At 42.0% G+C, this 21,750-nt stretch overlaps 1 protein-coding gene and 1 long non-coding RNA gene across 2 annotated transcripts in view; one reads left to right on the forward strand and one right to left on the reverse strand.

Annotated features, from left to right (window-relative positions):
- Positions 1 to 200: 200 nt before the first annotated feature.
- On the reverse strand, positions 201 to 1,998 carry LOC128454044 (uncharacterized). The gene is made up of 3 exons (XR_008341590.1): positions 1,830 to 1,998; positions 1,659 to 1,720; positions 201 to 833 (listed from the first exon to the last, which is right to left on the reverse strand). It is a non-coding gene; the product is annotated as an uncharacterized LOC128454044 (long non-coding RNA).
- An 8,162-nt stretch (positions 1,999 to 10,160) lies between these two features.
- Positions 10,161 to 21,750, forward strand: part of LOC128455259 (choline transporter-like protein 5-A) — a 45,815-nt gene continuing 34,225 nt past the window's right edge. Inside the window, exon 1 of the mRNA XM_053438942.1 lies at positions 10,161 to 10,248. Coding sequence (XP_053294917.1) covers positions 10,161 to 10,248 — 88 coding nt within the window. The remainder of the gene's footprint in view (positions 10,249 to 21,750) is intronic.

Below are 21,750 nucleotides of genomic sequence, written 5' to 3' on the forward strand. Positions count from 1 at the left end.
CCCTTGCCTTTTGCTGTGATGCTGCCAATGCACTAGAAAGCTAAGAATTAATTGGATTTGCTTTTTGACAATGTGTAGTAACTGCAAGCTTATGAGACTTGCTTTTTATATGATCTGTAAATTTCTCCACAGCCTTTTTCCAATTTCTGAACCCAGCAGAGACAAATGCTGAATCAGTGTTTTTCGCCAGTGAAGACTTGTCAAGTTGAAATGCTTTTACACAGTAAAAGCACAGGACTCCATTCACACTATGACTGTAATGAATCCAAGGAAATTCTTTAAACCATTTCTCTTGGAAATGTAGGGTTCTGTTTGCAAGTTTTTGAACCGCTATTTCTTTTGGATTGGGCTGATATGGCTGAGTTATCTGATCTGGCCCTGCTCTTCCACCTTGTTCTCCTTTATTGCCTGAGCATCCACTGACCCCTGGCTGCTGCTGATCCAGCTAAGATAGACATAACAAAAGGTGGAATATCTATGAGCAACTTATAATTTAATTAATTACAATAATGACGTTGAACTTTGTTGTTGATGTTTGAACTTTGAAAGCTCTGATACAGATTATCATCACCCTAACATTTGTCACAATGTTTAATCTCATAACTAACATATGTTTATTCTTTCAACCTCACCTGTGAGCCTCCAGCCTCTTCTCCTCTACCTCCTCCAGCCTCTCCTGCTCTCCCTCCTCCAGCCTCTTCTCCTCTATCTCCTCCAGCCTCTCCTGCTCTCCCTCCTCCAGCCTCTTCTCCTCTATCTCCTCCAGCCTCTCCTGCTCTCCCTCCTCCAGCCTCTCCTCCTAGATCTCCTTCTGCATCTCTACTATCCGTCACCTGACAAAAATATATTGATGCATGACATGAGCAGTGGGACAGTTTGGGGTGCAACAATCATCAATTTTAATGATACGGTTATAGAGGAAAAAACTTTTTTTTTCACAATTATTATGAGTATTGATGTATAAAATCACATTTGTAATCCGAGGTTTTATTGTATTTTTCCCTAAATCTTTCATTGTTAGTGTTTTACAACATAACATGTTGCTGCCTTTCAACATAAAAAATAATACATGAAAATAAGTGTATCTCTTTGGCATTAAATATAAGCTTTTTAAAATCCGTTGCATTGTTGAGGCTCTACTGTTATAATAATAATGATAATAATAATAATAACAACAACTAGAACATTTCTAAAGAAATTTTGTCAGGGCCTGGTGGAGCCCACCAATCAGAGCAGAGCAGTCACCCGCAGCGGCTCCTGTGACATTTGACACCGCTGAGAGACAAACCACTGAAACCGAAGCATTTTTGGCCAAACTGTAGTTAGTTCCTATCATTGAACCGGCTTCACTGTGAGCATCCTGAGCTCTTCCTGAACGTCTGCATATGTCTGCACAACGTCGGCTAAAGTTAGGAAATGGGGTTTTTAGAGCGATTGATAGAAACTGGTACCTCTGCTTTCCTCCAGAAATTTTCGCGCCTTTTTTTAACAACAATACATTTTATTTATCAGCACTTTCAATAAAACTCAAATACACTTTACAAGATTACTGAGAGCTTTGTAATTGATGAGGAGGATCTTGAAGTGGACGTGCTGCTTTATTGGGAGCCAGTGAAGGTGTCGCAGGATGGTGTAACGCATTTCTTTGAGTAACTTACACTTTGACTTTGAAAGAAGTCTCTTATGTCCACTTTTCTTTTTTTAGACATCCTGGCTGCGCCTAATTACCAAACACACACACACCGATTCAAATGTTAATGTAAATGAAACCTCTGATATTACAATCCTTCCAGCTGACGTGGCCCAGGCAAAACAAACGCCCAACTTACAGCGGAAGATTAACACGGCCTCCTCCCCAACTGGCAGACCGGTGTGCGTCCTGGTGCTGTTTATAACCTGATGGAGTGACAGCGGGGACGGCCAATCACACAAGGAATGCAGAGCCAATGGAGGAGCTTGTGGGCAGGTCTAAACGAAAGCAAACTGGCTTCAGCTCGAGCGGCCGTTTCGGCTTGGTCCTAGTGCCTGACGAGTCTCTGTTTACCATAGCGTAACATGGTTTCCGGACGGTGAAAACTGCAGGGGACCAGAACGGCCTTTTGAAAAAGCGCAGGGGACATGTCCCCTGTGTCCCCCCCCCCAAATTACGTCCGTGAACAGCAGAGGAGAAAATAAAACAACAATAGTGCAAATATGCAAATATGTCACGGAGAGGAGTTTAAAAGTCTTATGGCCTGGGGGATGAAACTGTCTCTGAGCCTGGTGGTGCGGGCCCGGATGCTGCGGTACCGTCGGCCAGATGGCAGCAGGCAAAAATGTTTATGGCTGGGGTGAAGGGGGTCTTTAATAATCCGGCTGCTCTTCTTCCTGCATCGCTGGGTGTAGAGGTCCTCTATGGATGGTAGCGCCGTCCTGGTGATGTGCTGGGCAGACTTCACGACCCTCTGTAAAGCCTTACGGTTCAGGGCGGTGCAGCTGCCATACCAGGCGGTGATGCAGCCAGTCAGGATGCTCTCTATGGTGCACCTGTAGAAGTTGCAGAGAATCCTGGAGTCCATGTGGAGCTTCCGCAGCCTGCGGAGGAAGAAGAGCCGCTGTCTGGCCGTCTTCCATCGTCGCCGGTGTTCAGGCCTATGACAGTGGTGTCATCAGCAAACTTAACGATGGTGTTGGCGCTGTGGGTGGCCACACAGTCATGCGTGAACAGGGAGTACAGAAGAGGACTGAGCACGCAGCCCTGGGGGGCACCGGTGTTGAGAGTCAGGGTGGAGGATGTGGTCCTGCCGATCCGCACCGCCTTTGGTCTGCCCGTCAGGAAGTTCAGTATCCACTCACGGAGGGCGATGTTGAGCCCAAGGTCTCTGAGCTTGGTGACTAGCTTCAAGGGCACGATGGTGTTGAATGCTGAACTGTAGTCGATGAACAGCATTCACACATATGTGTCCCTCTGGTCCAGGTGGGAGAGGGCAGTGTGGAGGGTGAGGGAGATGGCATCTGCAGTCTACCTATTTGACCTGTATGCAAACTGAAGAGGGTCCAGAGAGTCAGGGAGGGAGGAGGTGATGAATGGTTGGACCAGCCGCTCAAAGCACTTCATGATGATGGAAGTGAGTGCTACTGGGCGGTAGTCGTTCAGGCAGAGAATTTTAGTTTTTTTGGGGAATAGGGACAATGATGGTCTTCGTAAAAACATGCAGGGACTACAGACTGGAGCAGTGACAGGTTGAAGATGTCTGTGAACACATCTGCCAGCTGATCTGCACACACCTTGATTTCACCTGATTTTGGGCTGGAGTAGTATAGTTGCTACTTTTCGCCAATAGATGGCAGTAGCCGCCTGGTAACGTGACTGTCGCAGTTTGCCTTGTTGTCATGGCGACCGCTGTAGTTCTAAACTCAGAGGAGGTCCCGTCAGCCCAAAAATCGCTACAGTTTAACGATTTACTCATGGTATTTTAGCTGTTTGTGTGTTTGCAGATAAGTTAAGTATGTTTACACAAGCGACAACATGTTTATTTATTTTCTGTTTACTCGCGGTTGTGTTCGTTGATGCTTAGGACGAAAGGCGGCTCACTTGACCGCAGTCGACTACGGTCAAGTGAGCCGCCTTTCGTCTTCGTGAAGTCAAGCCATCCGTCAGCACTTCTCCCCACTTAACGTGCTGTCGGACCGGGCTGTCCACTCCAAGTACCGGCTTCCCCGTGTGGAGATCCAACGCCTCGTCACGCGAGTGTCACCACACATCCAGAGGGAAACCCGCTGCAATTTTGCCCTCAGCCCGGAGGTGCAGCTCCTGGCCGCGCTGCGTTTTTACGCAGTGGGGAGCTTCCTGGAGGTGGTGGGGGACGGCACCGGTCTCAGCAAGGCATCGGAGTGTGGCAGCCGTGACACCGATCCTCCTGCCAAAATAATAATCTAGATAAGACAAGTACTTTCACATCATGTGACTGGGAAAAACTTCATGTTTTTATTTAGATGTCTTCCATTTCTCAAATTATTTGCAGCAGTTCGTCTCTTAACATGATGTACAGATCAGCCGCAGCAAGTGGATCTGCAGGAGCATCCCACCCATTCTCCTCCATCAGGAGACAACACAGTTCAAAAACGGTTTCATCACAAGGAAACTCGCCTTTGGGAGTGCACTCTTCCATACACACAGTGACCTCCTCCATGGAAACAGGTTTGAGTCTATCCTCAGCACTGTGCAGCTCTGGGAATGAATACATCACAACTGGCCGACCGATGCCATGTCACCACTTGATCTTGGTCTGATTTTGTGTGAATTCCATGTGATGACAACCTCGTCAAGTTCATCCTGCATAGAAAGAAGCACAGTACATACAGAAATGTGAAATAGGTTTTGCAACACTTAACTGTTGCCTGTCTATACTGAGGCCTAGGTTGCTGTGTTGTATTGTATATGGAGGTGTAGAAAATGCCAAAATCAAAAATAAATAATTTAATGAATAATTACAAACAACAACAACTACTACAATTCCAATACAACCTACAGCAACTTCATTTCAGAGGTTGAGGAAATATTTTTACCTGAACAAGATTCATGAAACAGAACTGGATTAGACTTTTGTCCAAAAAGTCAATCAATCAATCAATTAAATTTTATTTGTATAGCCCATATTCACAAATTACAATTCCTCTCATAGGGCTTTAACAGGGTGTGACATCCTCTGTCCTTAACCCTCAGCAAGAGTAAGGAAAAACTACTAAAAACCCTTTTAACAGGGTAAAAATATGTAGAAACCTCAGAGAGAGCCACATGTGAGGGATCCCTCTCCCAGGACGGACAGAAGTGCATTAGATGCCACCTGCAGGAAAACATCATCAAGATTAAAGTCTTCAAGATTAAAGATTAAAGTCTCTAGCAGCATTTGATGAGGGTAAGCATCCCGAAGGACAACCCCAACATGACATGCCAAGCAGTCCCGCTGCAATCACAGTCCAAAAAAAGTCTCCTGTGAAATGACCATCATCCTGGAAAGTTTTAAATAAGTTCATCCAGAACTGCGCACTCTGTTTGCGAAGGGTACCCCACCATCCTTCAATGCACTGGTTTGCTGTGCTTCTTCCATAAAGGAAACTCTTCTCTCCTGCAAAACTGTCTGGATGGTTTCTCCGCAAAAACATCTGCATTTCTTCAACACAAACATTTTTTGTTCCCCTGTCTGCACGAATCCTCTCTGGACATCCACCTATGCTTGACACCGTTCTGGTAAAGTAACTTGTAACTACTTTGGGATCACTGTTTGTGGTAAAGGCCTCCATCCATAACACATATACGGCTAAAACCATCTATGCAGCCATTGATGGCAATGCCATAGGGTTTTAGCTTGTCATAGCCGTCCATGTGCCGAAGTGCATTTGGCCCTCTGCAGCTGTACTGACGTCTTCTCAAGCGCCGTGCTCTTCTCAATTCTACACCTTGTGGATCAACCAGTTTGATGATGCGTCTTATGGTGTCTTGTGACACAACAAATCCTCTCTGAACTGCTCGAAGATGTAGCCAGCGATAACCTTGCATCTGTCCATTAGTCATAACCTCATGTTGGACAAAAGCCAGCACTTCTTCCATGTCAGACTTGTTCTTCCTCCTGAACAGACCGAGTCTTCTACAAACTCTCTTTAAAGTTCTGACACTTATCACTGTCTGGTTGTAATGTGCTAAAATTGCAAGTATTTCCTTGTTACTGAAAGAAAGTCTGAAGTACAATTTGATTAGGTCCTCCAAATCAGGCACTGCAGGCATTGTTGTGAAAAGGAAATTGAAGGGATCTATCGTTCTGCATCATCCATGAGTACAATGACATCGTGGTCGATCTGCACAGAGGAGGACATAAATTTGGACATGATTTGAAAGTGCTGGGAGCATCTGCCAGTGTTTCCCCTACTATTTATATAGTATAAAGCAGCATATAGCATCATATAGCATCATCGTCGTGCATCTCTCTGTTTGACGAAGGGCGGAGCTCCGCACCGACGTACACATAAACAAACACACATGAACACACACCTACAGCCACACAGAGAGTGAACTGAAGGAGAGAGAGGGTTGCCTATAAAGCAGACGAAGATAACGTAAACGTTAGCACCGCAGCCTAAACACCGCCGACCGCCCCACGTAGCCTACTCCTTAAGCCTTGTGATGTGATTATTTTTTTATTTAACCGATGCATTCACAATCGCTACATCCATCACTGCTCTACACAGTGGATCCCCCCCTTGTCCTTTCCATTTGGGAGACCCAGAGGTGAACTGTCCCCCGCGCCCCCTCCCCTTCCCCTTTCTCACACAGCATCAAGCAGGGGCGCTGCAGTTGCAGGGGGCGCCAATTTGCCAATTCCACACACAGTGATATGATAGATAATAGAAAACCGCTTCGCGGGCCAGATGCCTATTTTTTTTTTTTTTAAGTGCTCGTGCCGCCTCCCCATGTGACATGAGAAGGTGCCCCGGGCGTCTGCCCAGTTCGCAGTTCAAAACCGCCACTGCTTCCAAGGGAGGTTTGTACAAGGACTTCCAGCTGCCTTATGGGAATGACCCTGGTCCAAACTCATCTCTACACATGGATAAAACTGAGCATTGGGCTTTTCATGAAGGCTTGAAGGACAGACTGGTTAAAGTTTGTGAAATGTCCATCCCATCTAGATACAGGAGAAAAGGTGCTTGAAAGGACAGATTCTTCACTCTATGAAGCAGCATAGATATAGTATCAGTTCTGGGGTCTCATTTATAAAACAGTGGGTGGGATTCATACTAAAAGTGTAATTGTGCACAAAAGCCGGAAATGGCCTAAGCAAAAGAAAATTCTGATTAATAAAACCATGCACATGCACACCTGCATGCAAACATTCGTACTTGGATCTGCGCAGTCCCCCCTCCACAAGCCCACTTTCAACCATAAATGGTCAATGCAAAGCACATCATGAATAATAGGCTGCTGACCAATGGGTTTCCACGGCGAATCATTACAGAGTCACGGCATCAAGCGATGAGAAGAGGAAGTGAAACTTACTGACACTGACCTTGAGGTGTTGTTGGTGAGGTCGATGTGAAGGGACAGCAGTGATGTCACTAACAAAGAAAATCCACTGATACTCTGCTGCCACTATTGAATATACAATGTGTGAGAGTGAGTACGATAGAAAGAACGGAGCATGAAATACATTTAAAAAATCCAATTCAAAGGTCTAGGTCAAAAATCTAATCAAAATTTGAGGGAACTTGTTGTATTGTCGGTTCGCATTTTAATCAATTTTAAACTGCAGGATTATTAAATTCAGAGACAGCTGTGAAGTCCTCAATCTAGAATTATTATTATATGCTTGTGTTTGCACTGGGATTGTTTGGTTCCGTCGGTCGATCTGTGTGATATTGGACTCAATTCAGCACAAAGATCACAGAACACAGATCAATAGAATCTATATCCGCTGATCAGACATCGCTGAACCCTCATCCCTCAATTCGCGTGCATCCATCACGCAGAATCACGCACCAGTGTCACGGAAGTATTTATTTATTTAGAACAGGGTATCTCAAACTTTTGCAAGCTGGGCCCCCCCAAAGGTGGTTAGGGGTAGTTGCCCCCCCTCCCGAGCCGTCAGCCACCACTGCCCTCAACTACACCACAAAATATAGATAGATAGATAGCTTGGAGAGAGTGCTATGCTTGGAGAGGGTGGATTGTTGTTGCTGGAGGCCATCACGTTTACCTTTTAAAGAAGTCCACAGGCTTCTTTTTCAAGTCGGGGTGTTTGGTGTCGAGGTGCCTTTTTAATTTGCATGGCTTCATGCTGTCATTTGCCAGCACCTCAGCACACAAAACACAAGCAAATAGCTCTCGTCATATTTGCGAAGCTTTGGCTTATTCGCAACTGGCGCATCGGTTGCCTGACTTTTACGAATCAGAAACTTGTCCATAGTTGTGTTTGTTTGCTGATACAGTGTGTGTGATGTTAATAAAGTTCTAACTGCAACATTGTGGTCTTGTGAGTGTGTTTGTATGTGTGGCTGTGAGTGACTTGCACACGAATAATGAATAAGCCTGTGCTAGGTAATGGTTCCTAACAAGACGGTACACAATGTAGACAGGGACAGCACAGAATAGTATTCAAGTGCTGGTGTTTTATTTGTTGCAACACGGTGGATTATTGAAGATGTAAAGGTAGGTGTTAAGGAGAAAAGGGCTAGCTGCAGTTTGAAGATGTTAGCTAGCTAGAAGGCTAGCTCTTGCGGCTATGAGCTTTCTAAAAAAGACTGTGGAGCAAATTACTCCTTAGATTAGGCTACGAATAGGCCTGCTGCAAGTGCAGGAAGGTATTACTAAGGAAGGAGTGAGTCTTTAAAAAGACTGTTTATAAAGCAATTAATATCTGAATTATAGAGGAAACAAGAGCAATCGCACAAATTCAGCAGGGTGTCGTCTCAGTGAGGGTGAGCGCTGACCATGCCTGCAGTTACTTTTATACCCGGAAGCGTATGTGCAACTCGCGTTCAAATGATAACACTCATCTTTTGATTGGTGGATCAGGAACGAAACAGTATTTGATTTGTTTGTGTCAGTCCAGCATTTCGCCACTGAGGGAGCTTTTATTGTTTCCCCCTGGAGGGTGTCCGCATCCCCCCAGGGGTGCGCGCCCCCCCCCCACTTTGAGAACCACTGATTTAGAGCATTGGACCGATTACCTCACTAACCTCCACTCTGGGATATTATTTGTAGAGTTTCCTAGTTTCTCCAGTGCGCGCTGTGTGCTCTGTGCGCCTGATGTCACAGTCATGCATGTTCACTGCAGCGATTTGATAATACACACACAGTGTTAAAATACATTATTAAAAACTGTTAATGACTCGGCTCTGTAACTAGTCTGTTTAGTGGGATCTGAACTTATTTTGCTGAAAGTTGTTTTATAAATTTTTCAATTAAAAGGTTTGTGTGGTGCGCATATGTCGCACGAGCACAACTAAAGCTGTTGGTTTTAATGTAAATGATGAAGTGGATCAATAATCTGTCTCACCACCTCACATCTGCATCACCAGTTTCCCGTCTCCAAAAAATTTGTACGCATGGGTCAGAGTTTGCGTGGAAATACGCAAAATTTCCGTCAAGTTTGTTTTGATAAATTCCAACGTTTGCTTGAGAACTGGCGTACACATGTTTCAGGCCCCGTTTTGTGAATATGCAACGGTTATAAATGAGAGCCCTGAGCTGTTTATGTTTCTCTCTCAATGGTATCAGGAAGTTCGCCAACATTTTATTGGTGCCAGAGCAAAAGCATGGAGGCAGGTAAGTTGCTTTAAACCAAGGCTCTCCCCCTGTTAGATAACTGGGGCTGTACCCACGCCCATTGAGACAATCAGGCACAGATTTATTTCAGCTAAACCCTCCCAGTTCCTAATTTTAAAGTAATTCTTCCCCAGAAAAGTGCCATGATTTTACTTTTTTGGGACTGAATCAGTAACACGGCAATCTAATCCCATTCTTTGAAAGGTATAGTGCCCCAAGGAAACTTTGATATCAAGTTAATGTTTATAATTATTGTAATGTGAATATTAAATATTTTCTGATAGACACATTAATTTTAACATATAAATGCCCAAAGGCACAACAACAATGATGTGATTATCCGGCCAGACTATCCTCACTCCATGCCTAACTGATGGAAGGTGCCATTCATTCAGAAACCACAATACCGATATCATGGTTCAGTCTCATACCATGTTAGGATCTGAGAACAGGAACAGAAAACCAGTTTCAATGTCTGCTCCGCTCACAGGTCCACCACCACCTCTCACTCATAGTGAATGGAGGATAAGGGGGTCAAACCGCTGCCACGACTGCTGCTGAGTCTGGAGGCGAAGAGACAGAAGAAGAGAAGAAGAGTAGTCAGGAAGATAGAGACAAGAGGAAATAAGGAGAGGAGGCATGAGAAGAGGATGAGGGAGAAGAGGAGTCAGGAGGAGAGGAGGTGGGAGGAGACAATATGAAAAAGGATAGGGGACAAAAGGAGATACGACTGGAGAAGGAGAGAGGAGATGAGTGAGCAGGAGAGAAGACAGGAGGAGAGAGGGAAAGGGGAGGAGCAGCACGGTCTGCTGCCGCTTCATTCATCTTTCCTTTGTGCACGGACAGCAACGCACCGCACGTCATGGCGCCACACCGGTACACACCGGGGAGATCAGCCGCGGTTCACAGCGAGAGAGTGGCTGCGGCTGCAGCACCGGGACGCTACTATGGTAAGTATCGGAGCAATGGTACGGCTGACAGGTTCACAGAGCGACAGGTGTTAGGAGATTAGGTGATACATGCACTATTTTACTGCACTGCATGTTTATAATTTGTTCAAACGAGCTGACGCTTCGTAATCGACATCGGTCTAAAAGTCGCTTTAATTAATAACTTTCATAATACAACTCATGAGTTAAAACAGGAATTTAATACATTGACCATCACAAAGTCTCAGTGACCGCTGACATCATGTGGTAATGTTTCTTGACTTTCCTCTTGAAGTGTAAAAATAACAAAAAATAAAAGCAGGCGTGTGTGTATGTGTATATTGTATACAGTTCTACTGTATTGTTTTGTTTGTATTATATAAATGTATACATGTATACATTGTAACGAGCAGACTGAGGCTATTTTGGTCAGCAGCAAGATAAGATTAGCTGAGTATTACTGTTCACTAATGCCATCAGCTGATCTCGGGTCTGTTTACCTCAACAAGCTTCTACTCACTTAGCTGCCTGCTTTTCCACTCACTGCATGCCCACTGTATCAAATATAACATTTTGAATAAAGAGAGAAGATTTTGGCTTATCAAACAATCCAACTTTTATTATTAGTGATAATATTTCATTTCACCCCCTCTACAAAAACTATACAAACTGTTTAATAGACTGTCGTCACCGGTTTCATCTTTGCAGGCTGCTGATATTTTGTGTCACTTTCAGAACTTAAGCTTGGTTTAAGCGGTCCAGATATTGTTTTCCTTTTAGTTTTTGTCTATTCCATGTTAACACTGATACATATAAGCCAAGAGAAATAGGAAAATGGGGAGTGTCATGGACCAGCAGGTAGTTCCCTGAGAGGACAGTTTGGTTGGAGGTTTTCCACATCATCAGCACTACATGAAATCCTGTGTTGAATCCAATTTCAGAGAATGAAACTTGGTCAGTGGCTACCAGCCATCTGGCGACCCTTATAGCATAGATGGTATAGTTCAGGGGTCTTCAACTAAAAGTGCAAGAGGTCCTGACATCAACCCTCTTCCCCTTCTGGGGTCCAGATAATTAGAGACATACATATATGGGCTCTGACTAAATCATCTTAATTAACATTTTTATTGCACAAAGTTGCTTTTGTAACAATACAAAATTAAACACAAACTGGCAAAATTACAATGCCTATTCTAGTCAAACATGAAACAAGTGCAATAAACATTCTGTCTTGAAATTTGCATATAGGCCTACATTCCTTTTAATCATCAAAGATGTAACATATTCAGATACAAACATAAAGTGCTTTAGGTTGAACTGAATGACTCAGTGTCATTCTCAAACAGGAATGTAAATGTAAAAGGATGTCATTCTTGAACGGTATTTGGCCTTGATAATGTTAAGTGTTGAGAATGCGAATTCGCAACTTGTGTGGAGCCAAGGAGGACCTGTTCTTGCTGTCATCAAAACGATCACTGAAGTTTCCGATCCTTTTTTGTATGAACTCAGAACGAGAAGAGATATCTCTCTCTCTCCCTGAATTTGCTTCATTGCAGGAAAATGTGTAAAGTTCTCTTTGAGATCCACTTTGAAAATCTCCAACTTGCGCTGGTGAGACATGACAGCTGCAACCAAATCACACACAGAGTTGATCTTGCCCTGCAGTTTTAAGTTGAGGTAATTTAGGTGTGAGGTTATGTCAACTAAGAAGGCCATAAAAAAAGGTTTTTCTCTCTCATGTTCCAAAAACTGAGCAATCTGTCTGGCCTTGTGATTCTTAAGTTGTTCCAGGAACATTTTTATTTCATTTCGAATGGCCCAAACGCATTCTAGAAGTCTGCCTTTGCTCAACCATCTAACATTGCAGTGTAGCAGTAGGTAATTTGAATTTGCACCAACTTCCGTCAGGAATTCTCGAAGGAGGCGATGTTTATGTGATGACAATGCCCTGAGAAAGTTGATAAGTTTCATCACAGTATTCATAACCTCTGCATACTCTTCTGAAAGAGTAGAGCACAGAACAGACTGGTGGATAATGCAGTGAGGTCTGGATTGTCCTCTCTCATTCGAGTTACTGCTCCTTTTTCTTTACCCATCATTGAGGGAGTGATGGACAGATCTTTCATACTGATACCTCTCTGTGTTAACATTTCTTTTATAGCGAAGTATATGTCTTCCCCTCTGGTGTGCGTTGTAAGTGCTGTGATGCCTAAAATGTCCTCACAGAAATATTGTGTGAGGATCTTACCGATGCGTGGTAAAATCTGACGTATACCCAAAGTTGAGCATTGGCACTAATATCAGTTGATTCATTAACTGCTAAGGCTATGCAAGGTGCACTCTTAATAGCAGCAGCGAGATGTGACTGAACATCATCTCCCAATATTTCTGTCGTGCGGAGAGGGAATGAGAGAGGACCCGCGTAGATCGCTCAGACTGGGCTTTGAGCTTATTTTTTTTCTGCGTCCTTACCTCGGACTGCTGCGGGTACGAGTCTTCAAAGTGTCTGTGTTTGCTTTCATAATGTCATTTTAAATTGCCTCTTTTGACAACCGCAACAGACTCAGAGCAAATGAGACGCACCGGTCTTGTTGAGCTCACTGCAGGAAGAACAACACTATTTTGTCCACTCTGCTCGGAAGTTTCGTGTTTCAACGCCAACTTTCCTAACTTTGATAACGCCAAATTTGCCTTCATCCGTGTGTCTCTGTCTGCGTGCTTTTATCTACCTAGCAACCTGGCTACACAGTATATGATAGCAACACATAGGACCCAAGCGGCTCCACTGGTCATTAGGCCTCATTATAAGTCTCTTAAAAGTCAAACAAGGCCGCCGATGTATTTATACTTTTTTCTTTTTAATGGAGATTCGCGGTCCGGATGGAAACCTCTCACGGTCCGGATTTGGACCGGAGCCGCCAGTTGGTGACCCCTGGTATAGTTGATGGATTGAAAGAACTGTATTAGACTGTTAATTGACTACATGTTTTGCATAATGAGACTAAGGAAGATGATTTGTACTGCAACATGAAGGGGCAGGGCACCATCGTTGTGATTGCTTTTGACTATTATTATCAAAGGATGACTGTAAATGCATGGTGATGCATGGTAACCATATATCACCATGGCTACCAATTGTATTTGGAGAAATAAACACTTTCTCAGATCTTTTTAAGATGATTTTAATAGTAGGTTAACATTGGAGTTCATGATAAAATCAAATATAAACAGTATACACTGGTTGGTCCATACACAAAAGCAGAGTGTGCTTAGCAGCTGACCCTCATTGTTTAATTAAACTGACAGCTTTCACAACAGGCTGAATGGTTATGTGCCTTAAAACCACACATCTTGAGAGAAATAATGCTTGTTATATGCAGTGGAAAACAGGAATATTTGGTTAATTTAACACCATTTATTAAAAAGTTCTCCTTCCTTGAAAATACATTGAACGAATCCTACTAAACTTAGTTATTAGCAAGTTATAATAGAGTGTGTTCATTTAAAAGTTAATTTGTGTCATTGCACATGTTATTGTGCCATTCAATTCAGGAAACAGCTACAATATTTGTTGCTCTAAACAGATGAACTCAGTAGTTTAATGATGTTAGAGCAGAAAGGATGATGCAAAATTCAACAAGCTGTGATCTAAAAAAAGTCTTATCTGATTAATATAAAAAATTGGCAGACTTTAAGAGTCATGTTCATTGCCAATGGAAACACAACTTTGAATATATGAGTATCATAGTGTCTCTGTATTCGGATTCATATACAAGACAAGAAGCAGAACAGCACTGATATTTAATGAATTAATATTCTGTGTTAGTACATTTTACCTTTGTTTTTAATAAAGACAAGGGGAATTTTTTCTGAGCTACTTTGGGGTTCTTTGAGAAAAGATTTGGATTTAGCCTCACATTATAGAATGCCGTTTGATTCAAATTAAATAGGTAGATAAATAAATAAATATGGCTATGAAGTACACCTGAAATAAAAATATATGGCAATAAATATATAAATATAGCATAATATAAATATATAACTGAATCGATTTACCTAAATAAATACAATTACTTAATTCTAAATGTTTAATTCAAAAGACGACATTTATTTATGTACTTTTATATCATAATGCCACGTTTATTATTTCATGGGACTTTTATTTCATAATGCCGCATTTATTTATTTCATGGGACTATTTAGTTCTATTCTCATATGTAAATGAAGGGGACGTGCTTACACTAAAGGCTGAATTATAGTCCTGCGACTGCAACCACGGAAGGCCACGCAGCTGCATCGACGGACTCGTTTTGGTTTATACTCCTCTAACGTGCTGCGTGTGTTGCAACGCAATTCACCGCCAGAACCCTAGGCGGAGTAACGTTTTTTTTCAAAGACAAAACACACAAAGAAGAAACGTCTTCTTCTTCGTCGACTGTTTATTTACATCGCCACTCCGGCTCCTCATAGCCTATTTCTGGCGGACAAATCGGCCAGTCAGTGACGGGTTATACAAGTGGTCATACTTTCGGATCTCTTCTGCCAAGTGCTCATCTATTTGGTCCATATTCGTTCTTCTAAATCTTCCGTGAATTCCGCGTATTGTGGGGCATGAAACCGGAAACTAGACTCCGGACGGGATGTAGTAAGCAGACCAATCACAAGCCTTGCGGGCTGCGTGAGGCTCGCGTCGCTTTGTCGTGTAGTTAGAAAAATTGGCCGACGCACGCAAGCCCGCAGAGGGCACGAAAGGGGCGTGTTGCGTGTCTTGCGTGCATGCGTGCGTGCGTGCAACCCGACTATAATTCGGCCTTTACACAGGCCCCGCCCTCACTCACACGCTCAGAGAGACTCATGCAGTGAGGCCAGAGCTCGTTACCGTGAAGCAGCCGGTCAGTGACTTTGTAGAATGGCGGAAACATTGAAAACACAGACTTTCTCTGGTCACAGCTTTTCATTGATCAGAGCAGAAGCTGCAGTTGGTTTGTACCGAGCTGAAGTTTCTGTGTCCTCCTCCACTCTGCTCTTACTGGAAGTAATAAACACTCATCACTAGTCATCAGGACCTGACCAGTACATGAAGTAACTTACACGAGACGTGACGCTCAGAGTCAGGACTCAGTGTTAAAATGAGCGGAGTGAAATGCAGACACCATCGACTCTTAACCAAACACATGACCATACGTTTGTCAACTAAATCATCCCAATAAAAAAGATCTTTGAACGTGAAATAGTTAATTTTCATCTGCATGAAACAAACTTTGAACTTGTTCTTTTTAAGTGTGAAATGGCACAACACGCCACCCCCATCCAACCATCTGGTTACTTGTTCAGGACAGACTGGACACGGATTCTGTGATAGAAGTGATTCTGGAGTGACATCATTTGTTGGGACGAACGCCGGGTTCACACCGGACGCTGAAGTGCCGCGCCAATAATATCACATACTTTTGCTGTTATCAGCCTACAGTAAAAACCGCATTCAATCATTTTTTTCAAGCATATACTTACTTGTTGCTCCAACATTAACTGCAACAGCGTCCCAACATGTGTCTTTTTTGGTGTTTTAGTGTCTTTATACAACATGTGCCGAGGAGCATACAACTCACTGTACTTCTCCACTTCAATTATTAATTTAGTGTCATCCATCTTCAAGAACTTCTCCGCTGTTTGCTCCGTTCAATGTCGGGTGTTGAGGGTAAATTACGTATTCTCCACTCAAGCCTATGTGGAGCGTAGCCCCCCCCTCTTTTTATCTATATGACTGCTTGTGTGGCTGTGGTGGATGGGCAGAGGGGAATATTTAATAATGTGATTGGTCAAATTGGTCAAATTAAAACTCCAGGACAACAGAAGGGTAATACTAAGCATGGGATGCATATTTGATCATTTATATCATATAAAATATGTCATCAATATCGTTTAAAATCATTTTTCAGTGTGTTTCCTGGCGCGATACGCTCGCGGCGAGTGAAACAAATAGACTCGACTCGGCTTGGCGCTTAGGCGACACTTCCGCGTCCGATGTGAACCTGCCGTAATATTTCCACTAGAGATGAGCGAGTCAAGCATTATCTGTATCTGTTCAACCAACTAAATTATCCGTATCCGTACTTGGACTTTAACCGGAAGTGAGCAGAGGTTGATATTTTTGGATATGGGTTGATCAGAAGTTGCTATATTTATCGTTTATAAGAAAACTCTTTACAGAAGTGAGCTTCACATAGACTTTTTGATCACAATAGTAAGATAACTATTCAGGACAAGTTTTTTATAAACTTCAGTGAATCAATGAAGACATCAAATGCAGTATTAAGAAGTCCCAAGTAAAATCCAGGTTTTCAGACTCCACATACTCAACTCAATGAGTTTTAATATTTAACATTATAGATTTTGTTTCTTTTAAAAAATGACATTGTGTGTGAGTGTGTGAGATAGAGGATACTTGCTCCTTGTGCGTCTAGCCGGGCATGGTGCACTCTGAATCTGCCAGTGGAGCTTGTGAGAGCCGCCTGGCTGTCGCTCAGCTAGTGGAGAGGAGCGCTCGCTCTGTGTGCGTCTAGCTGGGCTGGGTGCACTCTGACTTGGCCAGTGGAAACTGAGAATATATGATCATAGATAATAATGTTACACGTTAGAATCCCTGTGGACAGAGTTGCTGTGACAACGACTTGTAATGTGTGGCTTTTTATAGGCACGGTGTAGGGGATGAACTCGGTTTTTGGCTGGCCTATCAAGGAATAATATGGACACAGCTACCCAATTAGGATTTTCATTCATCAGTACCGTTATTAACACATTTTACCTGGATGGGACTCGTGACCCTTAAAAGAACATTATCCGTACCGGATATTTGTTTCATTCGAATATTCGTCTCAACCCTAATGTCCACGTCAGTAATAGCATCTCCCCAAGTTTCAGTGCCGATCATCCATAGGTGGAGTTTGGAAGGGCCTCAGCCAGCTGGTTGTGATCTGCTGATTGCTTGTCGTCTTTAGCTGAATTTCCTCTACAGGATCTTTCCCCAGGAGCTAGGAACCCTGGTCGGAACTCACACCACAGGGACCAGAGGCTAAATTGAAATTTGGGGAAATCTTTTTTTTTTTTTATCTTATGAATTACCACATTATGAATTTCTTTAAGATTTACTGTTGTTGTAAAGGTGCTCCATTTATATAACAACATTGTTCAATCAATCAATCAATCAAATTTTATTTGTATAGTCCATATTCACAAACCCAATTTGTCTCATAGGGCTTGAACAAGGTGTGACATCATCTGCCCTTAACCCTTAACAAGGGTTAGAAAAAACTACAACAAAAAACTTTTAACAGGGTAAATAGAATGTAGAAACCTCAGAGAGAGCCACATGTGAGGGATCCCTCTCCAAGGACGGACAGAAGTGCAATAGATGTCAAGTGTAATGGAGAACATCATCAAGATATGGGTTTTAGCAGCATTGATAAGAATAACCATTTTGAAGCATAACTGAAGGTCAATGAATTGATGGATTGTTGTCAGTAATGGTTGAGTATCTGAGGAGAATACTATGTATCAAGCAGTCCTGCTGCAATCATAGTCTATGGTCAGAAGCCAGCAATATCATGATCCACCATCAAGATTGGATGCCACTATAGTTAACAGTCATTGTCCATTGCTGCCATTAGGATCCACCATCAGCTGCCACCTCGATCGTGGTCCATCACCACTATCAGATGCCAACACGATACAGGATCCGCCATTATTATCATGATCAGCCAGCACAATACAGAATCCGCCATACTGGATCCACCATTACGATCTCTGATACGCGATTCACAGATCCTAATCCATGATTTGGCCTCAGCCCCGCTCCTGGATCTGCGGACGATAAGGCAAAGGGACTCCGGGGAAGAAGTCAAGTCAGTAACATGTATTGCTGAGATATTAATTTCTTTGATGTGATAAGGATGGAGAAGAGGAACAAGAAGCTGGGAAGAGAAGCTCAATGTGTAATGTGTCCTCTGACATTATAGACCTATAGCAGCATAACTAAGAGCAGGTCTAAGACAAGCCTGGACCGGCTCTAACTATAAGCTTTATTGTAAAGGAAGGTTTTAATCCTACTCTTAAACGAAGAGATGGTGTTTGCTTCCCCAACTGAAAGTGGGAGATAATTCTTGTAAGGACACGTGCTGCAGCATTTTGGACAAGCGGCAGAGTCTTTAACCCCTTAATGCCTGAATTAATTTCCAATTATATAAAAAATATATTATTTGTGTTTTTGGCTGTCATACAAATGCTAAATTAATTGGAGATTGTTAATTTCAATATAGCATATACAGTAGATATAAAATTAAGGTATGAGGCAAATTAGCGACATTAGGCATAACCTTAATTTAACAAAATTTCCAGTCACTGGTATGTAGATTGATGATGGTTTTGCTTGAAATTGAAAAACAACATATGTTTCTGTACAATCATTACTGTTCCATCATCACAGTATTTCAAATACAGCTTAATACCTCAAAATAACTTTGCTGCACAGTCCCAAGGGGCTAGTATGTATTTTCCACTCTGACCACTAGATGGCGGCAGAGTGCTTCCAATACCTTCCTATGTGTAGTATTTGCACCATCAGGCACAATCGTCACCTCGGGGGCATTAAGGATGGGGTTTGAGGCAAATTCGCAACATTCGTCCACAAGGGGTTAACGACTTACGGCTGGAGCCTGTTAATAATGAATTACAATAATCAAGTCTGGATGTAACGAAGGATTTGACTAGTCTTTTTGGAGAAATGACATGTCAGATTTTTGAGATATTGCGCATTTTTGTGTAGTTGCACTATTTATATAACAACATTGTTGTTGTTTAGTTTTATGCACTAATGCTGCCTGTTGGAGTGAAGCTCATATATGGAGCAAACATGGCCAGTCTCTCTCCTACTCTCCAAATGATTGGCACCCAGATCTTTTGACTACACGCACACATGCCTCACTCATCCAAACTTTCAATGCACTGCGGATGTACCCATTCTCCAACTATTTTGAACAAATAAAATGCTTGAATTATTTACAATTTTGTGAACACCCTTTCTATCTTCAAGCCACTTGTGACAATAGAAAACAAGAATTAATATTGCTGTTAATGAACTGTAACCGTGGTGCTACCACGGTCGTCCCACTCACTGTGATTGACATAATGAAAAAGCAGAGGCCATCAGTCTGTGGTGTCTCACTTTGAGAATAGATCTGAAGGAAGCTGAAGTGACACATACAATGTTCTAGTGCAGTGCTCATGGAGGCAGGCGTGGAGGGAAAGATGTGGTTTCAGATTTCTTCCTCTATGCTTAATAACTGTGTGATGAAGCAGGTGATAGACAGGGAAGGGGATCCTCAGAAAGGGCGGAAATATACAGTATAGTTCTAAAAGAGACAATTCCATACAGTGCATCTATTACTATTACAGCAACTATTCGCAAGCTTGGCTCCGTTTGTGCTTTTTGATTATACCTGAGATGAGTCATAGAATTGTATTAGTCCAATCAATCCTTAACATTTGATTAACTGTGTCATCATATTGAGTTTACCTATCTACTGCTTGGTTTTAGGTTGTATGGAGTGGATTTTCAGAGCTGTGAGAGCAGAGAGTACTGGATTTGTCCTTCATTACAGCAGGTCCACTTACAAGATCACTTTAATTCAGACAAGAGACAAAGATACATACATACAATGACACTATGCACACCACGTCAGGACCCACAGATAATAAGGTTATGGTAACAACAGTATACCTTGTTATAGCAAGTTCTCCACTACAACATTATAGAAGAAAACCCACATGATGTAAAAACCCTTAATGTGACTGGTTGCCCAAATTACATTGTCAATGCAGCTTCACAGCAGCCAGTGAAATGCTGTGGAACATTTTATGTCTTCATCCCAACCAATAGCCACGCTTGAGGTTGCCAACTGGTGTGATGTATTCTTGGTGATGGCCATTGTAGATGTTTAGATGTAAAGCATTTGGATGTTTTTCCGACTTTATACTACTAATATTACTACTACTACTACTACTACTACTACTACTACTACTACTAATACTACTACTACTAATAATAATAATAATAATGATATTATTTATTATACCTTTCAAAACACAGTTACAAATTGCTTTGGATGATTGCCTCGGTTATTTCATGTTTTAATCCTGTTTAAAAAAGGATCAGGGAATCAAATAATAGCAAATCAAAGCATTGAAATATAGTATTTAAACAGCATTCAACATTAACAATAGCAGTATCAATAATAAAACAGAAAAGATACGTTGGTAATCTAATGGTGTACTAGGATTAATAAAAGGCTTTTTTAAAGCTATGTTTTAGGAAGATGTCAGAGAATCTGCTGTCTCAGATCCTCAGGCATGGAATTCTAAAACTGAGGACACTTGACTCTAGAGACCTGCTCACCTTTAGTATGGAGTTTGGCCTAAGGAAGAGCCAGCGGAGCCCTGTCAAAGGATCTGAGGCTCTGCTCTTGCTCACATTGGAGCAGTAATTTAGCAGTGAAGCTGGGGGCTGAAATATGAAGTGCTTCATAGGTGATCAGTAAAATCTTTAAATCCATTTTAAAACTGACTGGTGAACAGTGAACAAACAATAAGACAGAGCTGAAATGAGATTCTCTTCTATTAACTGTTGAAAGCCAAGTAGCTGGGTTTTAAACTAGCTGAGGGAGTGACATACTTTTATGGCTCCAACCTGAATACAGTGGAAGAGGGAAGAGAGTAGAGAATCAATAAAAGCATGGGTCACCCTCTCCACGATCAATCATAGGAAGAAAAGACCTAGCACATGCTCCTCAACAGATAAAACATGACTGAACATAAAAACTATTACTACTACTACTATCTAATATCATCCTCAGGTTTCTGGCTCCGGATTTTATATTTGCAGAGAGAGCTTCCAGATGCTTCTGTAAAATAGAGATAGGCTTATGTGGGCTGAAGAAGAATCAAGAAGAAGAAAACAATTACATATACATTTCAGCATCCATCATTTTAGAACTTAGATGGATAGATAGATAGATGGATACTTTATTAATCCCGTGGGCAATTCAGATCATCCAGTAGCTTGTACACTTAACACATCACTGACATACATACATAAATCACATACAGAGAACAAAGTTACAGATACAGGAATGGAATGCAATGATGTGATTGTGTCAGTGTCCAGTAGGAAAGTGTTCTTGTGCTGCTGGATTGGATAGTACAATAAAATATAAAATGTCTATATATATAAAAACAGCAGAAAAAAATTATATATATATAAATATCTAAATATATAAGAATATGTAGTGGTAAAGTCTGTGCATGGGGCTAGTATAGCCAGTGAGGGGATTGGATAGTACAATCAAATATAAAATGTATATATATAAAAACAGCAGGAAAAAAATATATATATATAAATATATAAATACTTAAGAATATGTAGTGGATGTAATGGATTTCTCCATAATATTGAAAGGTTGCACCTGTAAT

The sequence above is a fragment of the Pleuronectes platessa genome, chromosome 13, assembly GCF_947347685.1.
Source record: "Pleuronectes platessa chromosome 13, fPlePla1.1, whole genome shotgun sequence".
NCBI lineage: Eukaryota > Metazoa > Chordata > Actinopteri > Pleuronectiformes > Pleuronectidae > Pleuronectes > Pleuronectes platessa.